Source organism: Canis lupus, chromosome 23, assembly GCF_011100685.1.
Source record: "Canis lupus familiaris isolate Mischka breed German Shepherd chromosome 23, alternate assembly UU_Cfam_GSD_1.0, whole genome shotgun sequence".
NCBI lineage: Eukaryota > Metazoa > Chordata > Mammalia > Carnivora > Canidae > Canis > Canis lupus.
In genome coordinates, this window is record NC_049244.1 from 37447300 (window position 1) to 37459928 (window position 12629).

Sequence of the window (12629 nt, forward strand, 5' to 3'; positions counted from 1 at the left end):
TTAATTTTGTGGAATGCATGTTGTGTCAGTAACATTGTTCTCAATCGAAGATGTTGAGTTCTTTTATATATGAAAGTTGCTTATTTAGGCTGTCACTTCTGGGACATTCTTCATAAAAAAACGATTTCAGGGACGCCTGGGTGGCTCAGCGGTTTAGCGCCACCTTCAGCCCAGGGTATGATCCTGGAGACTTGGGATGGAGTCCCCCTCTCTCTGTGTCTGTCAGGAATAAAAAAATAATCTTTAAAAAAGAAAAAAACCTGGATTTCATTATCTTTTATACTGATAGAATTATATTAATTAGTATTGAGAAAAGTTATTTTTTACTTTAGCAATAATAAGTAATTACAGAAAAGGTGAGAGAGCTTCTTAATAGCTATTGTGCCTGGGTATCAGATTAAGTTATGAAAACTCAGTATACTTTAATAGAATTAAATAATCTTTCACAGTAGCATTTATTTAATCTTAGTCAAAATTGATAGAGTAGGGGGCCTTTGGATTGTTTCCCTGATGATTATAATTGTATTCAGGTATTGTATTTATCAGGATCTCAGAGAGATTTCTAATAGCAAGTCTAGTAGCTATCTTATTAAATCAGGAACATTTGCAACAGACCAGCACTGGAACTTGGGTCTGGGTGACATGCGTAATTTATGCTTTCTTTAAGATACTCTTTGTTCCCATTATATTTTTTGCCAGAATTAATATTCACAGTTTATAAGGTCATTGGTTAGGTCAGTTGAGTTGCGAAGGCAGTTCATGACAACCTGCAAAAAGGATGTAAGATTTAATTTAAGCTATATTTTCAATAAAACTGTGTGTATATTAAATTCTTTAATAGAACTATATATTGTGTAGTTATTGTGCCAGCCATCCACCAAGAGGCAGTTTGCTTTTTTTTTTTTTTTTTTTTTTTTTGAGGGAGAGATTGTCTCAAATAGGAGGAATAAACCTTAGAAACTGTCCTTTCTAGATTTTTGATGTTAAAGATTTTATTTATTTATTCATGAGAGACACAGAGAGAGAAAGGGAGGTAGAGACACAGGCAGAGGGAGAAGCAGGCTCCATTCAGGGAGCCAGACGTGGGACTCAATCCCAGGTCTCCAGGATGACACCCTGGGCTGCGGGCGGCGCTAAACCACTGCGCCACCAGGGCTGCCCCAAGACTTTTGATGTTATACAATAATGAGCTTGTATGCTTTTAGGTACCAAACTTGGCTATTCTTTCTTGGAATTCTTTGCCAATTAAAGCACTTAAATCAAGTGATTTTGAACAGTAATTTTTTCATATAACAATAAAGCTCCAACGTACTACTTTATCATTTTTTATTATTATTCATGAGAGACACAGAGAGAGACAGAGAGGCAGAGACACAGGCAGAGGGAGAAGCAGGCTCCATGCGGGGACCCCGATATGGGACTCCATCCTGGGACTCCAGGTCATGCCCTGAGCCAAAGGCAGACGCTTAGCCGCTGAGCCACCGAGGCGTCCCACTACTTTGTTATTAGTAGCAAATTACATTGGTGTAATTACAGTTACAACTGACCTTAACTCATTGGCCACATCACTGGGTCAGAGAGACTCAGGAGCAGTTAGAAAAGAAAGTGAAGACCTGGATAAGTGTACATAGTGAAATGATAATGACAACATTTGACATAGTTATCATTTTTTATATGTGAGAGCACCTGAAATCTACTCTTAACAATATTCCAGTGTTCAATACAGTAGTATTAATTTTAGTCATTATGCTATACGTTAGAACTTTAGACTTGTTCATCCTACATAACTAAATTTGTAGTGTTGACTGGTACCTTCCCATTTCCCACACCTTTTTGCCCCTGCTATACCCACCTTTTATGCTTCTCTGCTATTTGACTTCAGATTTCACATTTAAGTGAGGTCATGTAGTTTGTTTTTGTTTTTGTTTTCTCTGTCAGGCTTTTTTCACTTAGCATAATGTCTTCCATGTTCTTCTATGTTGTTGCAAATGGCAGGATCTTCTGCATGGTTTTCTTGATCCTGGATTATTCTTAGCTACATTACATTCTACATTTCTATCTAATTTTTAAAAGCATTATATTGGCTGTGCAAATCCATGTTCATGAAGAGTTAGCCTATTTTATGAGTAGTAAAAAATACTTAACTCCGTATTCATTGCTAAGAAACTTTCTTTATGGGAGAATAGAATAAAACAAATAATTTTAAATGTTATGGTTTTTATGTAGAATGTTTTAAAAATAATTTCTAGTCTTTCCCATTAATTGTTTTATGGCTTGGTTGCTTAATAAAATAATTGTGCTGTCCAAAGGTCATATAGATTAACAATGAGACACATAGTATATATTTAATATATTTTATTTGTACTCACATCCCTTTAGTTGTGAAGCTTAGAATGTGTTGTCCCTTGCTTCCATCTATTAAGTAGCCTGCTGCTTTAATCTTGCCCTAAATTGACCAGTGCATAGAAGATATCTCTACTCAAGGTACTCAAGATGTATAATAATAATAATACAGAAGAGGGGTGCCTGGGTGGCTCAGTTGGTTAAACGTCCAGCTCGTGATTTTGATGCTCAGGTTGCGATCTCAGGTTTGTGAGATAAAGCCTGTGAGGCTCATTGCTGGGCGCCGAGCCTGCTTAGGATTCTCTCCCTCCTTCCCCTACACACACTGACTCACTCTCATTAAGAATTAAAGACAACAACAACAGTAAAGAACAGATTTTTCCTTTTATATCCTTCCTGGTTAAATTGCATCTAATTTAGTATAAAACATCATGCTTCAAATTGTACAGCAACCCATTAGTGGATTATGAAATCAGTTTGGTTGATTTATGACCAACGTTATAAAAATAAAAGTATTCTGTGAAATGTTTGTGCATGTGGATATATTGTGTCGATGTAAAATTTTTTTTTTTTTTGATGTAAAATATTTGTTGTGGATCGAAGTCAGAGATTTGAAAGGGAAAGAGCTGGACTAAGAATCAGCAGAGGGATCCCTGGGTGGCGCAGCGGTTTAGCGCCTGCCTTTGGCCCAGGGCGCGATCCTGGAGACCCGGGATCGAATCCCACGTCGGGCTCCCAGTGCATGGAGCCTGCTTCTCCCTCTGCCTATGTCTCTGCCTCTCTCTCTCTCTCTCTGTGTGAATATCATAAATAAATAAATAAATAAAATTTAAAAAAAAAAAAAAAAAAAAGAATCAGCAGATTTGTGTTGTCCTTTAAATGACTGTCAACTTGGAGCAACTAATTTTCCCTGGCAGGATTTTTGTTTCCTTAATGTGCAGAATAAGGGAGTTGGGCCAAATGCAGTTTCCTACCTCCTAAATCCTGAGTTACCAAATGCTGCAGTGTTCACTCACTCATTCAGCATGAGTGCTTGCTATGTCACAGGCATTATCAGAGATTTTGGGGTTATAGTAAGTGGACATAAATTGACTTCCTGATGCTTACATTATAGCAAATATAAAGTAAATAAAAATTTAGCAAATATATAGTATTATATATATATATTATAACAAATATAAAGTAAATAAAATATTTAGTATGTTAAATGGCAGTACGAGCTGTAGAGGAGACTAGCGCAAGGAAGGTGGATAAAGGCAGTGTGAAGGATTTTATATATGGTGATCGGAGGGGACCTCGTTAAGAAATGACAACTTTCCAAAGATAAGGAGGCAAGAATATCACAGATGAAACAGCAAGAACAGATCCTGAGGCAGGAGCGTGGTTTATGTATTACACTCTAATTAGAGTTACAGTAGAGATCAGTGGCTTAGACCAGGATAAATATGATGAGCAGTGGTCAAGATTCTAGATTTATTTTGGAGTACTGAGTCAAAGATACCTGCACATCATATACATCATTTTTTTCATGGGGTCCAGTGAGTGGGTCCCAGAAGCATGGACTACCTTTTCCATTTAAAAACCCCTGCTGGAGACGCCTGCGTGGCTCAGTGGTTGAGCGTCTGCCTTTGGCTCAGGGCATGATCCTGGAGTCCTGGGATCAAGTCCCACATCAGGCTCCCTGCATGGAGCCTGCTTCTCCTCTCTCTGCCTGTGTCTCTGCCTTTATCTCTGTGTCTCTCATGAATAAATAAATAAAATCTTAAAAAAAAAATTAAAAAAATTAAAAACCCTGCTGTTTAAAATTTTAAAAAGTTAAGATTTTGATTAAAATTATTTTAAAAATAAATGAGTTGTGTATGATTTTTTTTTTTAATTTTACTTATTTGACAGAGAAAGCGATAGAGAGCACAGACAGGCAAGGGGCAGAAGGAGAGGGAGAAACGGGCTCCCTGCCTGCTGAGCAGGGAGCCCAACGATGTGGAACTTGATCCCAATATCCCAGGATTATGACCTGAACCTAAGGCAGATGCTTAACTGAGCCACCCAGATACTCCTGCATATGGTATTTTTTAAAAAGCTGCTTTAAGATTTTTATTAATCAGCATTCCCCAGCTCCCCTCCCCACACATCCCCTTCCTAGTGAGAACTTCCTATATGTCTGAGCTATGTAGAATTTTCTTCAAACTTTTTCTTCTGGTAGATGCAGATTTAGTTATACTGTTTCCCCTTTCTTTCTATCTTCTCAGCATATAATTACATCACAATTTTTTGGTTAAATAGTTAATGTTACCTTATTGTGACAATATAAATGTGATTGATGTTGATCTTTTCTTCCTTGAATACCGCCCCCCGCTGGAATTAATAATTACTACACATTTAAAAATATTTGCTTAGTTATGTGAGTACTTGAATATTTAGTTTCATATGATCAGATATATTCACATCAGTATTTTATTTCCTGTAGATCTTCATCCCTTTGAACTGTTACCACCAAATCCTTTCTGGACTGGTTATTTTCTAAGCCTGACATTTCACTATTATCTTGGAATTCTTTTCTTCCTCTTTCTGGGTTATTTATTCTGTTCCTAAATTCAGTCCTCCTCTCCATTTTATTGAAATGTAATGGACAATAATATTATATTAGTTTTAGATGTACAACAAAATTATTTGGAATATTCTTTTAGATTAATCTCTTCTAGAACACATTCTTTAGTAGCTGTGTAGGAAAAGGTACAAGGTAGGAAATTACTAAATATTTCTTTGTCGGCAAGTTTCTGCTTGACAGATGTGGTATAGAATTCTAGAACCAGTGATCAGTTGTTGGGAATTCTGATGCTATTCTGACATCTCCTGTGTATGTGACCTTTTTACCTTTGTGTGGACGTTGATGGAATCTTTGTTCCCAGCATTTTAAGATTGTGGTAGCTCCACTTGGTGTAGAAATTGGTTTTTTGTTTTGGTATCTATTGATTCTACCTGTGAAACCTGACATCAGAGGTTCTTCAGTTTATGTTCTTTAGAGAATGAAGCTTCTGCCTGGGGATATAGTTTTACCCAGTGTGAGGGGGGTGGGGGAGATCCCACCTGAGTATCCCACCTTTGCTATATGGCCCCTTCTCTTTACAGTTTTTACCTCACCCCCATCTTAAATACTTAGTGCACTAATCCTTAGGCCTCTGAGATTCTGCAGAGCTTTTCTTTGGTATTTCCTTCTGCCAGCCGTCTTCCTCTTTGCTAAGTCAGTTACCCCTTCCTGTATGCTTCGTTGCTTGAAATTGTGGGTCTCGTTCGGTTCTCCCCTGGTTCTGTCTGTCCTGGTGGCATATTTCTTTAGACAATGAGATTTTTGACATGGAGAGGAAACAATCTGTTGTTAATACAGTTTTCATTAGTGTTTGATTCCAATAGTTTTGTTCTCTGCATCAATTCTAATTGGAGTTCACAATGCATAATAATTTTAAGTGACTTTAAGACAAAAACAGCATGAGAGATATAAGATTGTCACCCTTATGTTTACATGCATTGAATTTCATAACATCAAACTACTTCAGGACAACCTAAGTGCTTGTGTGTATACCCATTTAAACCATCCCCCCAACTCTGTATAATTTAGATCCTCATTGCTTGTTGAATTTTTTTAGATATCATTATATATCTTGTCTGTGGTCTGGCCATAAAGTATTTGTAATAGTTAATGTTGGAATTTCAGCTATTGCTATCTGTAATAGATGCTGATAACTTAAGTAGCTAATATTTATAATTTTCTATATGCCATGTCATGAGATACTTTACATGGGTCATATCATATCATCTTTACAGCAAGGCTATTTTCCCTCAATAGGTTGTTTTTGTATAATAGGTTTATTTTCTTGTAGCCACAAGTGACTGGACAGGAATCTTGGCCTTTGTGTTAACTTTGCATTTCTGTTTTTTTAAAAATTAATTTGTTTATTTAAGCTTTTTTATTTAAGTAATCTCTACATACATTGTGGAACTCAAACCCACAACCTTAAGATCAAGAGGTGCATACTCCATTGATGAATCCAGCCAGGTGTCCTTGTTTTTTGTTTTGTTTTTAAGTAGGCTTCCTGTCCAGCACGGAACCCAGCATGGGGCTTGAACTCACAACTCTGAGATCCTAGACCTGAGCTGAGATCAAGATTTAGCTTAACTGACTGAGCTGCCCAGATGTCCTGAATATCTCTGTTTTTATTTATTTTAATTATAGAAGTAATTCATGTTCATTTTGAAAACCAAGAATACATTTTTTATGTTTTATGGAATATAAAACCAAAACAGATATACATGGTTATTTTTTTTTTAATTATTTATTTATTTATGATAGTCACACAGAGAGAGAGAGAGAGAGAGGCAGAGACACAGGCAGAGGGAGAAGCAGGCTCCATGCTCCGGGAGCCCGACGTGGGATTCGATCCCGGGTCTCCAGGATCGCGCCCTGGGCCAAAGGCAGGCGCTAAACCGCTGCGCCACCCAGGGATCCCCGATATACATGGTTATTATAAATTTTGGGCCTGTTTGATTTTTATGTTCAATTAATTTAATAAGTAAATATACTAAACAGTTTTTAAAAAGCCAGGTAAATTCAAGTTAAAAACAGGTATGGGGACGCCTGGATAGCTCAGTGGTTGAGCATCTGTCTTCGGCCCAGGGAGTGATCTCAGGATTCCCACAGGGAGCCTGCTTCTCCCTCTGCTTGTGTCTCTGCCTCTCTCTCTGTGTCTCTTATGAATGAATGAATAAATAAATATATTTTTAAAATATGATTTATTTCAAGTAAATAATTATCGTAGTATGAATACAATGTGTTTTACTCCACAGGCTGTCTTGAGTTCTGCAGCATATGCTACAGCGTCTACTGTGGTGATTCACATTTCTTGCCACTTAGGCCTCAACAATTAACAGAAACAAACTTGTGGCTTCTGTTAAGGATTTTCCTTGTGGCCTTTTATATAAAGTTGACCCTGGAACAACATGGATTTGAACTGATAGGGTTCACTTATACATGGATTTTTTAAAATAAATAACAGTACTGTAAATGTCGTTTCCTTATGGTTTTCTTAACATTTTCATAGCCTTATAGTAAGAATACAATATATAATACATATACAAAATATATGTCAACTGTTTCTGTTATTGTTAGACTTCCACTAAGCAGTAGGCTATTAGAAATTAAGTTTTTGGGGAGTCAAAAGTTATATGTGGTGGGACACCTGGGTAGCTCAGTGGTTGAGCGTCTGCCTTCAGCTCAGGGTAGGACCCCGGGATCCAGGATTGAGTCCCGCATCGGGCTTCCTGCATGGAGCCTGCTTCTCCCTCTACCTGTGTCTCTGCCTCTCTCTCTGTCTCTCTCATGAATAAGTAAATCTTAAAAAAAAAAAAAGTTATATGTGGAATTTTGACTACGTGGAGTGGAGGTGTATGGTGCCTCCAGCCCCCATTTTTTTCGGGAGTCAGCTGTAATGAGGTTTTAAGCCTATTTCATAGCTGTTTAAAAATACAACCTGTTCTTATTTATTGAGTATGGAGTGCCCCTTGATCCAGTTAATTTTGTTTCAAATCCCTTACAGCTGTACTATTTATCCAATTGATGTGTTGATTTCTGACACTGTAATTATGGTTTTGGGGTTTGATTTTTAAAAATTTTCCTATTTAAAACTTCAAGTGGAATTTTTAAGAAACATTAAGTTTATTATAATTAAAATTTTAAGATTATATAATTGTATTCAATTCCAGGTAGTTCATATATTTCACATATCTTTTTTTTTTTTTAAGATTTTTATTTTTAATTTATTCATGAAAGACAGAGAGAGAGAGAGAGGCAGAGACACAGGCAGAGGGAGAAGCAGGCTCCATGCAGGGAGCCTGATGTGAGACTCAATCCCGGGACTCCAGGATCACGCCCTGGGCCGAAGGCAGGCACTAAACTGCTGAGCCACCCGGGGATCCCCAGATTTCTGACTAGTTTTCACATACTCAGTTTTTTCATCAGATTTATCAAGGTATATACAATAAAATTCACCAAATAAAATTTATTAAGTGCATAATTCAGTTGAGTTTTGGCAAACATATAAGGTACTATGACTACTATCGTAGGATATAAAACATTTCTTGTATCCCAAGAATTCCTTCGTGCCCTTTGCCGTCAGTTCCTACCTACTCCACTACCTCTGATTTCTGTTCTTCTAGTTTTCCCTTTTCCAAAAGATCATAAAAATGAAAATGTCCTAAAATAAAAATCTTTTGTCCTTGACTTTTTTCAGTTAGCATAATGCTTTTGAGATTCATCCAGATTGTTGCTTTTTATTGCAGAACAATAATAATTACCATCACTTGTTTACCCTTCATCAGTTGATAGACATTTAGGTTTCTAGTTTTGGGCTATTAGGAGTAAAGCTACTGTAAATATGCATGGACAGGTTTTTGTGTAGACCTAGATCTGTGGATTTCTTGCTCAATACTTAGGAGTGGGGTTGCATGGCAGTTGTATGTTTCACTTTGTAAGAAACCAACAAGCTACTTTTTCTGAGGGTTTTTTGTGTGTTTTTTAAAACCATTTTTCTAAAATGCTTACCATTTTGCATTCCCACCAGCAATGTATGAGATTTTCAGTTGGTCTTTCTCAGCACTTGGCTGTTTCTCATTCTTTTTAGTTTTAGCCATTAATAGATACATTGTTATAGTTCATTGTGCTTTTAATTTGCATTTCCCTGATAAATGATTTTGAAAAAAAAAATCTATTTATTTGCATCCATTTATCTGGTGGTCTTTTCCAGCTTTTTTTTTTTTTTTTTTTGACGTGTTTTTATCATTGAATTGTGTTTCTGAATATAAGCACTTTATCAAATGTGTGTTTTGCAAATATTTTCTCAGACTTGGCTGGTCTTCATTTTCTTAATTTCTTTCAAAGAGTGAGTATCTTCTATTTCTACACACACACACCTTTTTTTTTTTTTTTTTTTTTTTTTAATTCTGGAGGTAGAATTGTTTAGTATATTCCTAAGGTGGGCTGCTTGCTTTTTCTTCCTTTAATGCCCGTGTAGAAGTCCAGGTTACTTCTGATTTAGTCTTTTTTCTCTTTGACTGTGGTAAGAGCTCTTGAGTGATTTTCCTCTGGTTAGAAAACAGTTCTCAAGGTTTCACTTTGTAGCTAGCTATTAGTGGTTTAAGAGAAAATTATTTCTCACTCTTGCATTTTTAAAAAATATTATTTATTTATTTGTTTGAGAGAGAGAAAGCACAAGCAGGGGAAGAGGGAGAGGGAGAAGCAGGCTCCTCATTGACCTGGGAGCCCAACGTGGAGCTCAATCCCAGGACCTTGGGTTCATGACCTGAGCTGAAGGCAGACTGAGCCACCTAGGCACCCCCCTCACCCCCACTCCAGCTCTTGGATGTAAAAAGAATAACTACTTGGCCTCTTATATTCCTTAAAAAGTCTAAATGATGTTGTTAAGAGCTTTTATTTTGTTTTGGTGATCATTTTTTTTATTTAGATTGGATTCTTCTAGCTAAACTTTATAGTAAGAATACAATACATGATATGGGGCTAATATACTAATTTTGAGACTCAGATGTCTTTTTTTTTTTAATAAGTAAAAGACTTCTGAGTATTTGAATATTTGAAGTAGGAAACATGAGTATCCATCAGTGCTAAAATTTTTATTGCTCTGAAGACCATTTCTTGACTTTTGAAAAATGGGATAGGAGTTTAAGAGATAACGATATACCTCAGATAAGGATCGTAACAGTACCAACCATTTGGAGTCTTTATTCTTGCTGGGTAACTTAAGCCCAGGTACTAAAGCTGTATGCAGTCAAATAAATGAAACATTAAAATTGTTTAGTCTTTTAAAATAAAAAATCTTACCTTTTAGTACCTTGGTGAAGCCCCAGTTGCTCTCCCATTTTACAGTCTTAAATGTGTGTTTACTAATTTACGAAGTAAGTAGATGTCTTTCATTTTCTCGTAGATGTGGTGGTACGGTAGGAGCTATTCTGACATGCCCGCTGGAAGTTGTAAAAACACGACTGCAGTCATCTTCTGTGACACTTTATATCTCTGAAGTTCAGTTGAACACCATGGCCGGAGCCAGTGTCAACCGAGTAGTGTCTCCTGGACCTCTCCATTGCCTAAAGTGAGAGCACAGTGTTCGCGAATTTGGTTTTTTAGTCTGTTTACCTTAATGATACCCATATGTTGTGTGTGTTTATATTGTCACATTTAAAAAGGTGTTTTACAAACTTAATAACTTAATTACTCTGAGTTATGTTCATCAGAAATGATCATTCTTAATGGATAAGAACAGTGGCTTGAATAATATAAAATGTAGTTTTCCCAAATCATGTGTATTTGTAATATTTTTCTATATCCAACGGATGTTTTCCAAAAGTATTATAAGTATTCTATTGGATTATTTATCTTTGAAATGTGATACTTTGAAACTCTTTTTCTGTGTGTGTTTAATTTTTCCAAGTACTGACACAGTAAGTACATCCACTTGATGGCAATATGTGATTTTTTTATAAAACCTAAACATAACGGAAATTTAAAGCAGTGTTCTACTAATTTTTAAAAAGTGATTCAGTGTTTGTTTCATATTTCTTGGTGGTTTGAAAAAGATTTGTTTTTGCATTTTACCATACTTCATTATGTTGCACATTGGATTTGAAACTTCAAAACTATTGAAATTAAGTTTTACATGTTCAAACTGAGATACGTAACTTGTATCTGCCTTATCAGGTCAAACTTGGAACATAATCTATTTGAGCTTAGTTCAGTAGTGTTTATTTTGTGGTAGCAAATAAACTCAATACTGTGTGTTTTTACCTTGGTTTTTAAAAGATTTCATCAGTTTTCTTCAAACTTACCTAAGTACATGATAGGTAGAATAAAACTGTTCACAATTTTGGATTAAAATGCCATAATTATAAGCACACTTGGGTGGCTCAGTTGGTTAAGCATCTAACTTTTGATTTCAGCTCAGGTTGTGATCTCACGGTTGTGGGATATAGCCCTTTATCAAGCTTCATGCTGGGCATGGAACCTGCTTAAAAGTCTCTCTCTCCCTCTCCCTCTCCCTCTCCCCTCTTCTTAAAAATAAATAAATAAGAAAAATGCCATAATTGCAGGTGGATATCTGATGAATAAGAGTATTATCAATCAATGATATCTGATGAATAAGAGTATTATCAATCAATCTGATTAATAATAATATATTGATAAAAATAGAATATTTTACCTATTTATAATAGGTGTTTCAATATCATGATTTTGACTTATTACCACTGATTACCTCTCCTTAAACTTCTTTTTTTGGCCTTTGTGTCAGTTCTATTCTATTCTATTCTATTCTATATTTATTTGAGAGTAAGCAGGCACATGCATGAGCAGAGGTGTAGGGGCAGAGGAAGAGGAAGAGAGACAACCAGACTCCTCACTGAATGCAGAGCCAAGGTAGGGCTCAGTCTCATGACCCTAAGATCATGACCCTGAGCTGAAATCAAGAGTTAGATGCCTACCCAATTGAGACACCTGGGCGCCCCACAGTAATACTAAATTTTTAATTCTATTCTTCACTGGTTTTGCCTCCTCTGATTTTTCTCAGCAGTATTAGGAATCCCTATCAGCTCTTTTAATTTCTCAGTTTTTCAGACCCTCTTATAAAGTCCATTTAACATGTTTCACCTATAATCAGTGTATAGGAGACTTCTAAGTTTTCATTCTCTGCCTTAACTTCTCTTTACTCTCATTCCCATTGTTTCCCTACTCAGGGTCTCTGTCCCAAGCAATCTGTTTCATGGTTCCTTTTTTTCCCCTAACATCTTTATTTGAAGTACAATTCACATACCATAAAATTAACCCATGTAAAGTGTACAATTTGATTGTATTTAGTATATCTATAGAGTTGTGTAGCTATTATTACCTTCTAAATTTCGAACATTTTCATCATCATCATGAAAAAAAATCTTTATCTGTTAGCAGTCACTTCTCATTTTCTCCATTCTCTCTCCTCCTATCCCCTAGCCAACTACTAATCTGCTTTCTGTCACTATAGATTTTTTTAAAGATTTTATTTATTTATTTATTTAAGAGAGAGAGTGAGGGAGAGCACAGAGGGAGAGTAAAGGGGAGAAGCAGACTCCTGACTCAGCAAAGAGCCAGACACGGGGTTCAATCTTAGGACCCCAGAATCATGACTGAGCTATCCAGACAGTTTATAGACTATCACTATGGATATGCTTATTCTAGACATTTTATATAAATG

General features: G+C 36.2%; 1 protein-coding gene across 2 annotated transcripts in view; it reads left to right on the forward strand.

The window, feature by feature from the left end:
• SLC25A36 (solute carrier family 25 member 36) overlaps window positions 1-12629 on the forward strand; it is a 37186-nt gene that overhangs the window by 2183 nt on the left and 22374 nt on the right. Inside the window, exons 1-2 of one of the 2 annotated variants that reach the window (XM_038571058.1) lie at window positions 5206-5343; window positions 10335-10499. In XM_038571058.1, the coding sequence (XP_038426986.1) occupies window positions 10444-10499 (56 nt within the window). In that variant the 5' untranslated portion in view covers window positions 5206-5343; window positions 10335-10443. Of the gene's footprint in view, window positions 1-5205; window positions 5344-10334; window positions 10500-12629 lie in introns of those variants that run through there. The other variant, XM_038571057.1, reaches the window with a different exon arrangement.